The following is a 15923-nucleotide window of genomic DNA, read 5'->3' on the forward strand; positions in this document are numbered from 1 at the left end:
GCTGATGCGGAGCGCGGCGCCAGTGTTGCTAACTTAGCAACTTTCTCGCTAAATCCAGCAACTTTCCAAAGCATCCTAGCGACTTTTTTTGTCAAAAGCGACTAGCCACAAATCTAGCGACTTTTTCTGCCGTTTTGGAGACTGACAGGAAAACTCGGATCATTCTGCAGCTACTGTCCTCAACAAGCAGCAGGTGCTGCTGTGAGCTTCTACCAGTCCCAAAGCACAGGCTGTCAGTCCAGTAACCCCACAGCAGTCCCAGTGTATGATTAGAGGACACATCCCTCCGCGGCCAGACGGCAGGTGAATCGCGCGTATTTTTTGCATATTTCACAACTATTCGCATACTTTGCAACTTTCCACAATTTCCCCGCATAAAATGTCATAAAAACCCCGCATATTTATTCACATAATCAAGGATTTTAGCCCGCATAATCAAGAATTTGAGCCCGCATAATCAAGGATTTGAGCCCCCATAATCAAGGATTTGAGCCCGCATAATCAAGGATTTGAGCAGGCATAATCAAGGATTTGAGCCCGCATCATCAAGGATTTGAGCCCGCATCATCAAGGATTTGAGCCCGCATAATCAAGGATTTGAGCCCGCATCATCAAGGATTTGAGCCCGCATCATCAAGGATTTGAGCCCGCATCATCAAGGATTTGAGCCCGCATAATCAAGGATTTGAGCCCGCATCATCAAGGATTTGAGCCCGCATCATCAAGGATTTGAGCCCGCATAATCAAGGATTTGAGCCCGCATAATCAAGGATTTGAGCCCGCATAATCAAGGATTTGAGCCCGCATAATCAAGGATTTGAGCCCGCATAATCAAGGATTTGAGCCCGCATCATCAAGGATTTGAGCCCGCATCATCAAGGATTTGAGCCCGCATAATCAAGGATTTGAGCCCGCATAATCAAGGATTTGAGCCCGCATCATCAAGGATTTGAGCCCGCATCATCAAGGATTTGAGCCCGCATAATCAAGGATTTGAGCCCGCATCATCAAGGATTTGAGCCCGCATCATCAAGGATTTGAGCCCGCATCATCAAGGATTTGAGCCCGCATAATCAAGGATTTGAGCCCGCATAATCAAGGATTTGAGCCCGCATAATCAAGGATTTGAGCCCGCATAATCAAGGATTTGAGCCCCCATAATCAAGGATTTGAGCCCGCATAATCAAGGATTTGAGCCCGCATAATCAAGGATTTGAGCCCGCATAATCAAGGATTTGAGCCCCCATAATCAAGGATTTGAGCCCCCATAATCAAGGATTTGAGCCCGCATCATCAAAGATTTGAGCCCGCATAATCAAGGATTTGAGCCCGCATCATCAAAGATTTGAGCCCCCATAATCAAGGATTTGAGCCCGCATCATCAAAGATTTGAGCCCGCATAATCAAGGATTTGAGCCCGCATCATCAAAGATTTGAGCCCCCATAATCAAGGATTTGAGCCCCCATAATCAAGGATTTGAGCCCGCATAATCAAGGATTTGAGCCCGCATCATCAAGGATTTGAGCCCGCATCATCAAGGATTTGAGCCCGCATCATCAAGGATTTGAGCCCGCATAATCAAGGATTTGAGCCCGCATAATCAAGGATTTGAGCCCGCATAATCAAGGATTTGAGCCCGCATAATCAAGGATTTGAGCCCGCATCATCAAGGATTTGAGCCCGCATCATCAAGGATTTGAGCCCGCATCATCAAGGATTTGAGCCCGCATCATCAAGGATTTGAGCCCGCATAATCAAGGATTTGAGCCCGCATCATCAAGGATTTGAGCCCGCATAATCAAGGATTTGAGCCCGCATAATCAAGGATTTGAGCCCCCATAATCAAGGATTTGAGCCCCCATAATCAAGGATTTGAGCCCCCATAATCAAGGATTTGACCCGCATCATCAAAGATTTGAGCCCCCATAATCAAGGATTTGAGCCCGCATCATCAAGGATTTGAGCCCCCATAATCAAGGATTTGAGCCCGCATCATCAAAGATTTGAGCCCCCATAATCAAGGATTTGAGCCCGCATAATCAAGGATTTGGGCCCGCATAATCAATGATTTTAGCCCGCATAATCAAGGACTTGAGCCCGCATAATCAAGGATTTGAGCCCCCATAATCAAGGATTTGAGCCCCCATAATCAAGGATTTGAGCCCCCATAATCAAGGATTTGACCCGCATCATCAAAGATTTGAGCCCCCATAATCAAGGATTTGAGCCCGCATCATCAAGGATTTGAGCCCCCATAATCAAGGATTTGAGCCCGCATCATCAAAGATTTGAGCCCCCATAATCAAGGATTTGAGCCCGCATAATCAAGGATTTGGGCCCGCATAATCAATGATTTTAGCCCGCATAATCAAGGACTTGAGCCCGCATAATCAAGGATTTGAGCCCCCATAATCAAGGATTTGAGCCCGCATAATCAAGGATTTGAGCCCGCATAATCAACTTTCCACAATTTCCCCGCATAAAATGTCATAAAAACCCCGCATATTTATTCACATAATCAAGGATTTTAGCCCGCATAATCAAGAATTTGAGCCCGCATAATCAAGGATTTGAGGCCGCATAATCAAGGATTTTAGCCCGCATAATCAAGGATTTGAGCAGGCATAATCAAGGATTTGAGCCCGCATCATCAAGGATTTGAGGCCGCATAATCAAGGATTTTAGCCCGCATAATCAAGGATTTGAGGCCGCATAATCAAGGATTTTAGCCCGCATAATCAAGGATTATTGCCCGTGTTTTTCTGGAGGGTCTAATTTACGGGCTCCGACTCACCGTGGAGATGGCGTTGACCATGCCGTTGGTGATCTGATCCTGCCTCATGTGCTTGACCACGTCGAACTGAGCCGCTCTCTGCTTGGGGATGATCTGGTCTGCGATTTTCTTCAGCTCAGAGTTAAACTTCTTGAACAGATCTTCAAACAGCAGAGACAGCAGCTGGAAAACACAGACAGTCAGCGTGAACTTTTTATTCACTTGTCAAGTGTCCAAACCGTCGGGTCAGACACACTGGAAAAAACGCTCCTCTCAAAACAAGAAAAAAACTTATTTCAAGGAACTTTTACCTTGAAATAAGTGAAAAAAATCTGCCAATAGAGGAAGTGAAAAATGGCTTGGTAGGATTCCTGTCAAGTTTTGGTGTCTTAAAATAAGCCAGACATGCTAAAAAAAAAAAAAAAAAAAAAAACAGTTTTCACTCTCATGTAATCTCCTAATCTGAGATGTTTCAACCTTCCTGCTGTCTTCATTTACAGGGAGCAAAAAATATTTTCCTTGTCTAAATTTTTTTTTAATTCTGCAAAAAAAAAAAATCCCCAAATTTCTGAAAATTTGCAAAACCTTCAGGAAGAAAATTCCAATAATTCCTTAAAAGTTTTATTTAAAAGAAATCTCAGAAATTCGGAAAGAAAATTCTTGTAAATATTTTCAAAATAAATGTGTAAAAATTTTCCCAAACATCCTAAAAAATATCTAAATTGATTCCATATATATCAGTAAAACTTCTAATGTTTTCTTTAAGAACATTCACCAAAAAAAAATCAACCAAAATCCAGCGAATTTCGCTGGATTTTGGTTGATTTTTTTGGTGAATGTTCTTAACGACACATCTTTCTTTTTGTCCACCAAAAAATGTTCAAAAATGTCCCAGAAACGTAGAAAATGTGGACATCAGAAGTTTCACTGTGGAAATATATTTTTTCCCACATTTTCAAACTTTAAAACGAGTCATTTTGACCCGCAGGACGATACGAGGGTGAAAGTTATTTTGACTTTTCTTGTAAAATACAACTCAAAACAAGATAATTCATATTAAAGATGCATTGTCTTTAAAAAAAAAAGTCCCTCCATCTTGCTGAAATGTCTCTTGCTAAGTGAATTAATCTTAAATCAAGCGGGATGAGACATTTTGCATAAAAATAAGACAAACAGACTTGGTAAGATTTGGAGTTTTTGCAGCGCTGAGGTGCGTTTACCGTCACGTTTAATAACCAGGTGTGCCGGCTTACAAATAAGCCTGACCTGGCCTCTGTCCCAGGTCCCTGTCCTCCTCCGCCAGGCCTACAGGAGGCAACCTCTCTCACAACCCCCACCCACCCCGTGCATTAGCATACATCAAAACAAACAGGCAGCGCTGCTTGAAATTAATAAAGAAATTAAGCTTCCGTTGCGCAGCCAGGCCAATTAGTTGAATGTCAGGGAACCATAATTGGAGAGTGAGGAGATTGCTGGCGTTGTTAGTGTGTAAGCCCCCTATTGAAAGAGGGCTCTGTGCCCCCCCCCGCTCCTCCCCATCTCCTACTCCTTGCACAGAGCAGGTTGGGGGGAAATTAAAGGCCTTAAGACAGCCGTAATTACATTATCAGAGCCGGGCCTGCGGATTAGCTCAATCGCTCCAGTCAAGGCAGCGTTTCTATTGTCACGGCGCTGAAAAATCCCCATGCTTCCACATCCTCGGGATTTTGGTGCCACCGCATATCTCTCCCCTGACAAAGCCAGGCTGAAATACAGGGGTGGGGGTGGGGGAGGTGGAGGGGAAAACAAAACAGGGAAAAACAAAGCCGGGGGGGGGGAAATAATGAGAGTCTTATTAAAAGAAGGTGGCAGGAACAAAGATGCAGGTGAGAGATCAGGGTCGGAGCAGCGCTGTGATCCATTCCCACTGAGGCGTGTGAGCGCGACTGCCGTGTTTCTGGACACACTGTTAACACGCACCGGGCCCGTTTTGTTTTGTAGTAGCGCTAGGAGTAAAGAAAAAAGCAGTAAACACCATTCGCCTGTGTAAAATGAATAACCAACCAGTTCAACGGGGTGCCTTTAATGTCAGAACTGAACTCCGGCTCATTTACAGTCGATCAAACTGACGAACGAAGAGAAAATAAGGGAGCTGATGTTCTTGTCTTTTAACATAAAGAGTAATAATTACCTGAATGTAGAGTTAAACAAAGTACAAGCAGTAAATTAGCACATGAAGGAAAGTTGTGTAGTACACTGGGAAAAAAAATGCCCCTCTCAAAACAAGAAAAAATAACTTATTTCAAAGAACTTTTAATTTGAAATAAGTGAAAAAAAATCTGCCAATAGAACAAGTGAAAAATGGCTTGGGAAGAGTTCCAGAAATAAGATGTGATATTTGGAATATTGAGATGTTAAAAATAGCTGGGAAAACTTTTTTTAAGCTGTATTTTACCAGGATTGTCAAGATTAGGTGTGTTAACCCTCCTGTTGTCTTCGTTTACGGCACCACAAATATTGTTACCTTGTCTGAAAAAAAAATTCTGCAAAAATATTCCCCAAATTTATTTAAAACAAAAATTTGCAAAATCTTCAGAAAGAAAATTCCTTCAAAGTTTTACTTAAAAAAAAAAAACTTGGTAAGAAATAAAAATTTTAAAAATGAAAATTGTAAATATGTTCAAAAATAAATAATCTGCAAAAAAAATCCTAAAAAATATCTAAAGTGATTACATATATATCAGTAAAATTTCTGAAATTTTCTTTAAGAACATTCAGAAAAAAAATAATTTTTTCCCCGAATGTTCTCAAAGAAACATTTTTTTAACGTTTCTTTTTTTCCATCAAACAATGTTCAAAAAATTCCCAAAAATTTAGAAAATGTGGAAGCTTTCACTGTGAAAATATTTATATTTTTTCCACATTTTAAAACTTTAAAACGGGTCAATTTGACCTGCAGGACGACACGACGGTTAAAACAAGATAATTTTAAGATTGTTTGAATTAACAAGATATTTAAGATACGCTGTCTTAAAACAAGTCCCTCCATCTGCTGAAATGTCACTCGTTAAGTGAATCTATCTTAAATCAAGTGGGATGAGACATTTTGACTAAAAATAAGACAAACAGACTTGGTCAGATTGTCAGATTTTGCAGCGTACCTGTCCGGCCAGCTCCAGACGTTTGTTGCCATAGTAATCTCTGTCGTCCACCTTGTTGTCCCCTTGAGCTAGAATCACTCTCCGAACCATCACAGCCAAGTAAATGCACTTAGCTCGAAAGTTAAACTCTTTAACCTGCAGCCAGAACAGAAAACAATTATCATTTTGCGTGGATTAAACCGGGAAGCTACGAGTTTCCTGAGCTCACTTACAGGCACATGTGTGAGGATTAGAGACGCCAGCAGCTCTCTGGCCTCCTCCATCTTGGTCTTCTTCGGGCCTCCCCACATGCGCTGTCGTCGCACTTTATTACCGAGATACCTCAGAGCCTGAAATGCCGGTTAGAAAGCAGAAACCAGGGGAGTTCAACGTCGTTTGAAACGCATATTGGTGTCAATGTTTCACCTCAGCTTCGAAACTCAAACCGGGACGATAATTTTTGGTTAAAGTGAACATCAAGTTACAAACTTCTGTATCTTATTATCTCCATCTTGATGCAGGTTAGTTCCCCTTGATGTGACTTTTAAACTAAGAGTTTAAAAAATGGTTCTACTATTACAACACTGAGCCAAAAAAAATAGTTAAAGCCAAGATAAATTAGAAATTGTGTGGGTTGGATTTGAGTTAGAAATACTTCAGTCCAATAATCTCTTATCTGAGGAAAACATCCCACCATCAACATGCTTTTTTTTAAAATCTAATAAAACACGGTAAAGGACTGAAATGTTTGAGAGGCAAGTTACGTTTTTAAAAATTACATAAAGACGCCATTTATCAGAGCCGGAAACTGCAAAAAAAGAGGAAGAATCATCAGATTTTCAACTTGTCCTTGAAATAATGTGTCAGAAGAATGAACCAAATCTGAGCTTAAAATTGTTAGATGCTATCAAAATCATTTCATTCTACCTGCCTTGTTTCTCCAAAAACAAACCAGATTTTGCAAAAAAGAAAAAGAAAACCTGAGCTCTTCTGTGCAACTATGAAGTGACTCTGCAGTGACCAACACTCACATTTAAAATAAATCTAATTCAGGGACACTCAGGAAAAAGTATGAAAGCAAAGAATGTCTTTTTCAATGTTCTTAACACCTGAAGGCACTTGGAAAAATGCTGTAGATGCTGATTCTACGTTTAAATATGTCCATTTTTGTAAAATAAGCAACCAAAGGAATTCAACTTTGGTTTTTTTCATGATTTATGGTCTTATAACTTTGTCACACTGAACAAAAGACATTCTAGAGTTCTCTCCAAGTGAACATGTCTATGATCTGACCATGCATTAGATGCAAAGATGACAAGGAGAAACGGGTAAAGGACGCACAGCAGGAGTCAGAGTCCCAGAGGAAAGCAGGATCTTACATGTTTTTGACAATACGATGCCTTCAGTTTTCACTTTTCGATAATCAACGTTACATAAACGGGTTCTGGGGTTCGATACTCAGTTAAATTAGCACCATGTCAATCAAACGCTGCCATTAAGGACATTTGCCATCAGACGCCAATGTCATGTCTAAATGGAAACGTGTTGGATTTTCTAAAGAAAGAGCAGAGAAAACACGTGCATCGGGCCGCTGGTGGGTCAAGTGAATCACAAAGGGCGTAATGCGCACGTAGCCATGCGTGCACACACACTCACACCCACACACCTGAGGCAGCTGCAGCCGCTGCTCAACCACTGAAAAGGTCAGAGGTTAATGAGACTAAAGGTTTTCTCCAGGACCACCCACCCTGCCGTCCACAGCGCACGAAATACACAAACATATATGCATTTAACGGCCTAAAGGCAGCTGTGCACAAAACATAATCCTCTAATTAGAGAAATAAAACACATTAATGATCTGATTAAATCACCTGTCCAGTTTCTAACGTCTCAGCACACATCCCCAAAGAAGACGAGTCAAATTTGGAACGGGCAGATTACTTATCATAATCTGATAACAATGTTTCTTAAGCCTTATCTGCCTTTAATTATATAGATTTAGGCCTCATTGTCCACAACACAATGACCCGATGAATGCCATGAAAAGACATCATGGAGGCTGGCAGACAGAGGAACATGAGAGCAGCGGCCACCGGTTGCTAGGAAGCAAATATGGCCTCATCAATGCATCGGCGGCTCCTCTAACAACATAATCTTTATGAAAAACAAATTGGCCGATTGCATTCATCTGTAGATGTCAAAGAAAGCACGTGGGCCTCCTGAATAACGCATGGAAAGCATTACTTAACTGGCTGGTAAGACAAAACCTCAGTCATCGGATCACAGAGAGACAAAGAAAATACCTTCTGTCAACAGGCAGCAGCCGCTTGTTTGTGCGTCCCGACGTGCTGCTCTTCAGATGGATTTAACGGGAACATTAGTGCTGACTGATGCTTCAACGCTGCCGTTTGTGGACTTAAAGCTGCTCTGAACTCACCTCATCGCCGTCAGACATTTCATTTCCAAGTTAATTATTCTGAACAAGCCGTGGTTTGAAAATTATCCAGATATTTACAACAGTTTCAATGATTTATATGCGATTTTAAATACACTTAATGGAATATGTGTTCTTTCTTGCTGAGAGTTTGAGAGAAGTTAGCTTCAATGCGCGCCAAGTACAGACGCAAAGATAAATCAAGTAAAGAATAAGTGATTTTTTTTTGGATTACAGCATCTTAAAATGGATTATTTTCTGGCTTCTTTACTCTTCTGTGACAGTAAATCAAATATATTTTGGTTCCAAAATAGCACATTTGTTTTGCAAAACACTGATTCAGCTGTTTGGGACATTTTCCAAACAAAAAAAAAGATTAACTGACAGTGGAAATAATCATTAGTTTCTTAGCAACAAGAGTGGAAACAAGGAAACTGTAACAAAAACCTCAAAAAATATAAAATTAGAAACACGTTTCATCTCATTTGCTAAATCGGTACAAAAACCAAAGAGCAAGAATGAGAAGTTTCTGAATCTAAGTGCCATCATGAGGTCTGGAAGCTTTGGAAATGCTAGAAGACGGATTTTCCTACAGGTGGATGGATTCAGTGTAGCTGATTCCTCGTTTCCAGCCTTTGGGCTAAGCTAAGCTAAGCTAAGCTAAGCTAACTAGCAGCAGGCTTCAGGGTCACATTTATTGTACAGACATGAGACTGACATCAGTGTTCTCATCCACCTCAGTTCCAAAAATCTGGACCTATTCCTTTAATGAAGAGGTTTCAAAACGTACACACAAAGCACTTTTTTAGATCAACATTTGAACATTTTTGCTTTCATGGTGACATTATTTGCACATTTGTATTTGTAAATCCAAATTAAAAACTAATTAAAGCTCCTTCCTAAGCCTGAGCGTGACTCCTCGTGTGCTGTAAAGTAACCCGAGTGTTTCTGTGGGCTTGTAATAATGATTTCTACCTCTCAGCCCCAGCAGATATTTGCCACTGAGGTACCTGAGTCTGCGTGAAGATCTGGGCTTTCTGACACTCCTCCAGACTCGGAGCGAAGCTGGCCATGACGTGCTCCTCGGTGCCGATCATCTGCACTATCTCCTGGTCGCTCTCCACTCCCATGCCCTGTGTGAACAACATGCAAACAGGAGAGAATGTGCACACAGACGCAACATGAAAACCTGTTTTAATTTGTGTAACCAGATGAAGCCCTTATGGACAAAACAAACGCACAGTCGGCATTTTGTAACGAGAACAAGAGCGGAGACGAGACGACATACGGCGGCGAAGTGTGTTTTCAGGGAGGGAGAGGTGAGCTGGGAGTCAGAAGGTGACATTTGCTTATGGAAATGCGAAGCGGTGGGAACTGATGCGGCTGTTTCTGCAGGAAAGTCAGCCGGGATGCACAGCGGTGGATAACGACTGCTTCATGCTCACGAGGTAGCACGTTTGCAGAGGTTTGCTACTTCATGATACCAGCTGTCCAACTGGCATTTTCAAAGAACGATTGAAGCTGCAGACTTTTAAATAAACGACAACTTCTATCAAAACCTTCCACTTCATGCATGTGTTATTTACACTGGAAAAAGTGCCCCTCTCAAAACAAGAAAAAAAAACACTATTTTAAAGAACTTTTACCTGGAAATAAGTGAGAAAATCTGCCAATAGAACAAGTGAAAAATGGCTTGGGAAGATTTTGAATCTTGAGATGTTAAAATTAGCTGGGAAAACTTATTTTAAGCTGCATTTTACCAGGATTGTCAAGCTTAGGTGTTACCCTCCTGTTGTCTTCATTTAAGGCACCAAAAAAGATTGTTCCCTTGTCTGAAAAAAAAATATTTAAAAAATCCCCAAATTTAGACAAATTTGCAAAATCTTCAGGAAGAAAATTCCTGAAAAGTTTCCCCTAAAAGTTATATTTAAAAAAAATCCCAAATTTGGCAGGAAATAAAAATAAAAAAAACTAAATATTTTCAAAAATTGAATAAATAAAAAACCCTAAAAATATCTAAAAAGTGACTCCATATATATCGGTAAAACTTCTAATATTTTCTTGTAGAGCATTCACAAAAAAATCTACCAAAATAAAGCGAATTTTGCTGGATTTTGGTTGATTTTTTTCCTGAATGTTCTTAAAGAAACATTTCTATTTTTTCCACCAAAAAACGTTTAAAAATTCCCCCCCCCCAAAAAAAGTGAAAATGTGGAAGTTTTCACTGTGAAAATACGTACATTTTTCCACATTTTTAAACTTTAAACCGGGTCAATTTGACCCTCAGGATGACACGAGGGTTAAACTGCTTTTGAGTTTTCTTGTAAAATACAACTCAAAACAAGAAATTTCAAGATTGTTTTTGATTTAACAAGATATTCAAGATGCATTGTCTTAAAACAAGTCCCTCCATCTTACTGAAATGTCTCTTGTAAGTGAATATATCTTAGACCAAGAGGGATGAAACATTTTGACTAAAAATAAGACAAACAGACTTGGTCAGATTTGGAGTTTTTGCTGTTTGAGATGAAGGACAGACAGACACAAAACAGCCTTTTACTGAAGCGTCTTTAGTTCAGGCTGTGAGGCAACAACATGAAAAACAACTCCTCCATCTAAAATCATCTCGCTGTGTTGCAGCGCCACCTGCTGGACATTCAGCAGGAACAAAAACTCCTCTACCTTGAATATGATGGCGATGGGAGCGTCCTCGGACAGCGTGTTGTGTCTCAGGTAGAACCTGCCTTGTTTAACGATCATATTAGTTCTGCTTTTCTTTTCGTGAGTAGAGCTGCAATGAAGAGGCGAGAAAAGGAAAGAAGACATTAAGTTTCATGTAAAAATGTGGGAAAATTCGGGGATAATGAGGCCAAACTAACTGCAACACTTGTAACCCTCCTGTTGTCCTCATTTACAGGCACCAAAGAATATTGTTTCCTTGTTTGAAAAAAGTCCAAAAATTCAGCAAAAAAATTCCTCAAATTCCTGAAAATTTGCAAAACCTTCAGGAAGAACATTTCTAAAAAGTTTTCCTTCAAAGATTATTTTTTTTAAAAAATAATCCCCCAAATTTGGCAAGAAAATTCTTGTCAATGTTTTCAAAAAGGAGTAAAAATCTTCAAAAAAAAAAACCCTAAAAATATCTTAAGTGATTACATATGTATCAGTAAAATTTATAATATTTTGTTTAAGAACATTCACAAAAAAAATCAACCAAAATCCAGCGAAATTCGCTGGATTTTGGTTGATTTTTTTGTGAACGTTCTTAAGAAACATTTTTAAAGATTTCTTTTTTTCCACCAAAAAATGTTCAGAGATTTCCCAAAAATGTTGAAAATGTGGACATCAGAAGTCTCACTGTGAAAATATACTTATTTTCCCCACATTTTCAAACTTGAAAACGGGTCAATTTGACCCGCAGGACGACACGAGGGTTAACAGATACATGAGATCATTTTAAGCACTCCCATATATCTGCATTAATTCAACACGTGTATGTTACATTACAGGACAAACACATTTCTGAGATGTAAGGTTGTAAAACATTTCTATCCTGGAATGAAAGAAAACTCATAAAATCTACATCCTGGATTGTAGAAAAGCTTTTTGGCTTGTTTTACACTTGACTCCTGCGAACATCAACAGTAAGAGAAAAGGGCAAAAAAGTTCCACAGCATAGTTTCGTGTAATCTATTCTTTATATCCTATCACTGAACGGAGTCACTGGCTACTGGAGATGTCTCAGTACCTGGTCACTGAGGCTCCGACTGCCCCCTTCCTGTCCTGCTCCACGATGATTCGATTCTTGGACAGCTGTTCTTGGATCAGGATGACTTTCTCCTGACCTTTCACAATAAAATAACCGCCTGTGGATGAAAAGAACATAGTAAGTTAAACTTTTTAGAGCCACTGGCAGCAAGACATTTGTACTGACTCACTGTTGTAGTTTTACATTGGGATCATGTGCTTATGTAGTTTTAGGCTGACTGTTTTATTACCTGGATCCAGAGGGCATTCATTGAGTTTCGAAAACTCCATGGGCGTCTTTCCTGTGAGGACGCAGTTGGAGCTTCGCAGCATGATGGGCATCCTGACAGGAGAACAATTAAAGATATCAACAACAAGAACATGTGAGTGATCCCACAGTAAAATATGATTGTTACCGTGCAGAAACTGTTATTTTAAGTGCAAAAAAAAGTAAAATACAGAGCTGACAGCGGTACAGCATTTAACAGCTCAATGATTTTTGTTGCTGAAGATTTAAATGCCACTTTCACTGGGTGTAAAATAGAAAAACAAAGACACCTTCCAATGGGCAGTGCGTTGCGGATGATTCTCTGACTGCCGCGGGTGTATTCTATGTCGACTGTGATGGGTGCCGAGTAGGTCATGTCTCTGAGACGACACTGCGGAAACAAACGATGAGCTGCATTTCTACAGCATTTGATCCAACGTGTGGATCTGAAAGGATGCTTCAGTGCACAAATAATTAGTTGCATCACATCACCTTACAAAAGACTGCAACATAGCAGCTTACACTATTTCACCAAAAATAACGACCAAACATCCCTAAAACTAATGCTTAACTTTAGCATTTATTCATTAACGTTTTATGTATTCAGAGTTCTGACTGATTGGGCCTCATACAAAGCAATAAAACCATATCAACTTATTTAACAGAAATCTGTGCATTTTTTTGTTATTTCTGACCATTTGTAATGAACAAAAATGTCTATTGTGCTCGTGTAAATTAAACCTTAATTTGCAAAAATGGTTTCAATTTATAATTTTTCTTTTATTATTTTGACACTGGTAATGCTCCTAAAATCTAAAATCTCTTTGGGAAGCACTGCAAAGTCCTCTATGCAGGAAAAACTCACGTATTTGAGTAAGAAACGTGCCACATAATCAATCAAATCTGAAAAAAATCTACAGAAAATACGCACCACGGGTATTGTAAACTCAAACGATATCCTCACATTTTGAGCAACTGTTCAAAACTGGGAAATATTGCTGCTTCTTGATTAACTTTCTGTCCCTCTAATAACAATTATGTTAGAATATAGTTAGCAATAGTTCATATTTAACACCAGAAACAAGCCATTGTCCTTCTAAAAGCCCTCGGTGGATAAAGTTCACCTCATGAGGAGACACTGGTCTGGTCACATTGAAGCTTTCTTCAACATCAGGCATGCCAACATAAATATTGAGGTATCTGCAAAGAAAACACGTCGTTTTTTGTATTTAAATCTGAATCTAGAAGTTTCTACGTCAGACGTATTCAGGTTAGGACTTACTTCAGGTACCACATTGGATCAGCATCACTTGTGATTTTCTCATTTGCTTTCATGATTTTCTTTATCTGGAAAAGAAAACATTAATATTTCAATCAAGATGCAACAAAAACAGTTAAAACGCACTCATGTTTGGTTCGTGTATTACCTCCACATTGATGAAATAGTTGAAGGAGTCGATGTGCTGCTTTACGAGACCTTTGACCTACAAAAAGAACAACACACGAAAAACTGAAGGACAAGTGGACGCTATATGCAAGAATAAATAAAGGTCACTGTATGTGGTGTTAAACACATTATTTTAAACAAAACTATATTTACAGATGCCAAACTGTGATGCATGATGTCACCGTTTTCTGACATTTGTTGAAAAAATTGTTAACAGATTAACTGACAACAGAAATATTGTTAATTCCAGCTCCAGAATCAGAATCACTTTTATTTGCCAAGTATGTGAGCACATACAAGGAATTTGACTCCGTTATTTTACAGTACCCTCTTGTACTAGACAAATAGAAAATTAAATAATAAACATAAATTTTGCAACCAAAAAAATACAAAAATACAAACATAACTTTAACATTACGTAATAAGAAAATTTAACATAACATGACATAACATGACATAACTTAGTTTAAGTGATCAGTGGAAATGGTGCATTTCTAGTTATAATTTTATTGTTTATAGGACTGTTTGTTGAGGTTATGGATGTTTACGTTCATGATTCAGACTGTGACTGGTTTCAAATGTTCATCAGAGCAACAGCCTGTGGAAAGAAACTGTTCATGTGTCTGATGGTTTTGGCGTACAGAGCTCTGTAGCGCCTGCCGGAGGGGAGGAGGTGAAACAGGTTATGTCCAGGGTGTGACGGATCTGCAGTGATGTTTCCTGCCCTTTTCCTGACTCTGGACATGCACAAGTCCTGAATGGAGGGCAGGCTGGCACCGATGATTTTTTCTGCAGTCCTGACTGTCCGTTGCAGTCATACATATGGCGGAATTTCAAAGTAGTTATATATTACATTATATGTTTTATATTTTTGAGTTCCTCTACTTACAGCGATGATTGTGTTGTTCTCATAGAGGTGCAGGACTGTATGTTTCAGTGAAAAATTAAATGACAGTGATGAAAAATACTACAATGGGGTGAAAAAAAAAACACCCAGAGAACTGTTTAGGGTTCCCAGGGTTAAGACATGAAGGAAGTATCTCAATGGGGGAAAAAAAAACCTTCTAAATGTGTCATTTTAATACACAGCAAATCATTTTTGGTGGGATTAGTCAAAGACCAGAAAGAGATTTTAGTTATATTTTTGGGTTTGTTTATTCAAGGCAATGAGTTTTCTTGACTTCAGCTCATTTATTTACTTTTCCTATTTTAGCCCTCACAAAAAAAGTTATTTTCAGGAAATGCACATGACAAAATGCTCTAAACTGACATAGCCATATAATGTTACATACGCCATGACAATGTAGAGGACTTCTACCAATTCTCCCATCACCGTTTGCAGCATTAAATGAAAAAAATACAACAAATTTAGTACAAAATTTTGGACACAAAACTGTCCTGTTACCTTCAGGAAGGCCGGTAACAATTTCCATTTTTCCTGTAAAAAAAAAAGAAGACAAAAACCACATCAGATATTTCTCAAGCCTGTCATTAATTTAATTGCTACATGTTTTATCATACAGTTGCTTAAAAAATTGCTTGTATCAATGTCTTCAAAATGACTGCCACTCAGTACGCAAATATATAAACTATTTTATGCTAACAACACTTTAACTGCACTAATTCACCACCAACTCCTCCACACTCTGTTGTGCTGCACTATGCTAGCGGCTAACACGTTAGCTTCTCACTGCTCGTGGCTCCAAACTTTCCGTCCTTTTTTCTTGTAACTCACCGCCACCGTGTTGACAGGAGCTGCCAGCTCCTGCGGACTCATGTCGCTAAACTCTCCTCCCAGGACCTCCATGGTCAACGCCGTCGTTCAACAGTAAACGCATAAAACTCTGTCAGTGTTGATGAACGGCGTCGGAAGTGATACCAGCATGTGTCGCTCCCCCGTGTTCCATCGTAAAACCTCCGTGCGGGAGGAACCAAAGAAACAGTTCTGCTTTTAGTGAAAATCTGTTGCAGAAATAAAAATCCAATAGCTGTGGATGTTTTACTTGTACGGCCATCTGGTATGGAGAACACACGTATTGTGATTAGTTATCTAACCTGTTTGCTTCTTCTACAGGATCAAACCATGTGAACTGGACAGTTTATCATTGTAGACAAAATATTAGAAAATATTCAT

The 15923-nt window shown here is 39.4% G+C and overlaps 1 protein-coding gene across 1 annotated transcript in view; it reads right to left on the bottom strand.

Moving 5' to 3' along the window:
• Nucleotides 1-15701, bottom strand: part of polr3b (polymerase (RNA) III (DNA directed) polypeptide B) — a 34609-nt gene extending 18908 nt beyond the window's left edge. Inside the window, exons 1-13 of the mRNA XM_022200562.2 lie at nt 15525-15701; nt 15195-15227; nt 13770-13826; nt 13625-13689; nt 13467-13542; nt 12633-12733; nt 12326-12417; nt 12076-12193; nt 11010-11118; nt 9338-9460; nt 6127-6243; nt 5915-6049; nt 2796-2957 (exon numbers count right to left, since the gene is read on the bottom strand). Coding sequence (XP_022056254.2) covers nt 2796-2957; nt 5915-6049; nt 6127-6243; nt 9338-9460; nt 11010-11118; nt 12076-12193; nt 12326-12417; nt 12633-12733; nt 13467-13542; nt 13625-13689; nt 13770-13826; nt 15195-15227; nt 15525-15596 — 1260 coding nt within the window. The 5' untranslated portion in view covers nt 15597-15701. The remainder of the gene's footprint in view (nt 1-2795; nt 2958-5914; nt 6050-6126; nt 6244-9337; nt 9461-11009; nt 11119-12075; nt 12194-12325; nt 12418-12632; nt 12734-13466; nt 13543-13624; nt 13690-13769; nt 13827-15194; nt 15228-15524) is intronic.
• Nucleotides 15702-15923: the final 222 nt, after the last annotated feature.

This window comes from Acanthochromis polyacanthus, chromosome 8 (assembly GCF_021347895.1).
Source record: "Acanthochromis polyacanthus isolate Apoly-LR-REF ecotype Palm Island chromosome 8, KAUST_Apoly_ChrSc, whole genome shotgun sequence".
Classification (NCBI taxonomy): domain Eukaryota; kingdom Metazoa; phylum Chordata; class Actinopteri; family Pomacentridae; genus Acanthochromis; species Acanthochromis polyacanthus.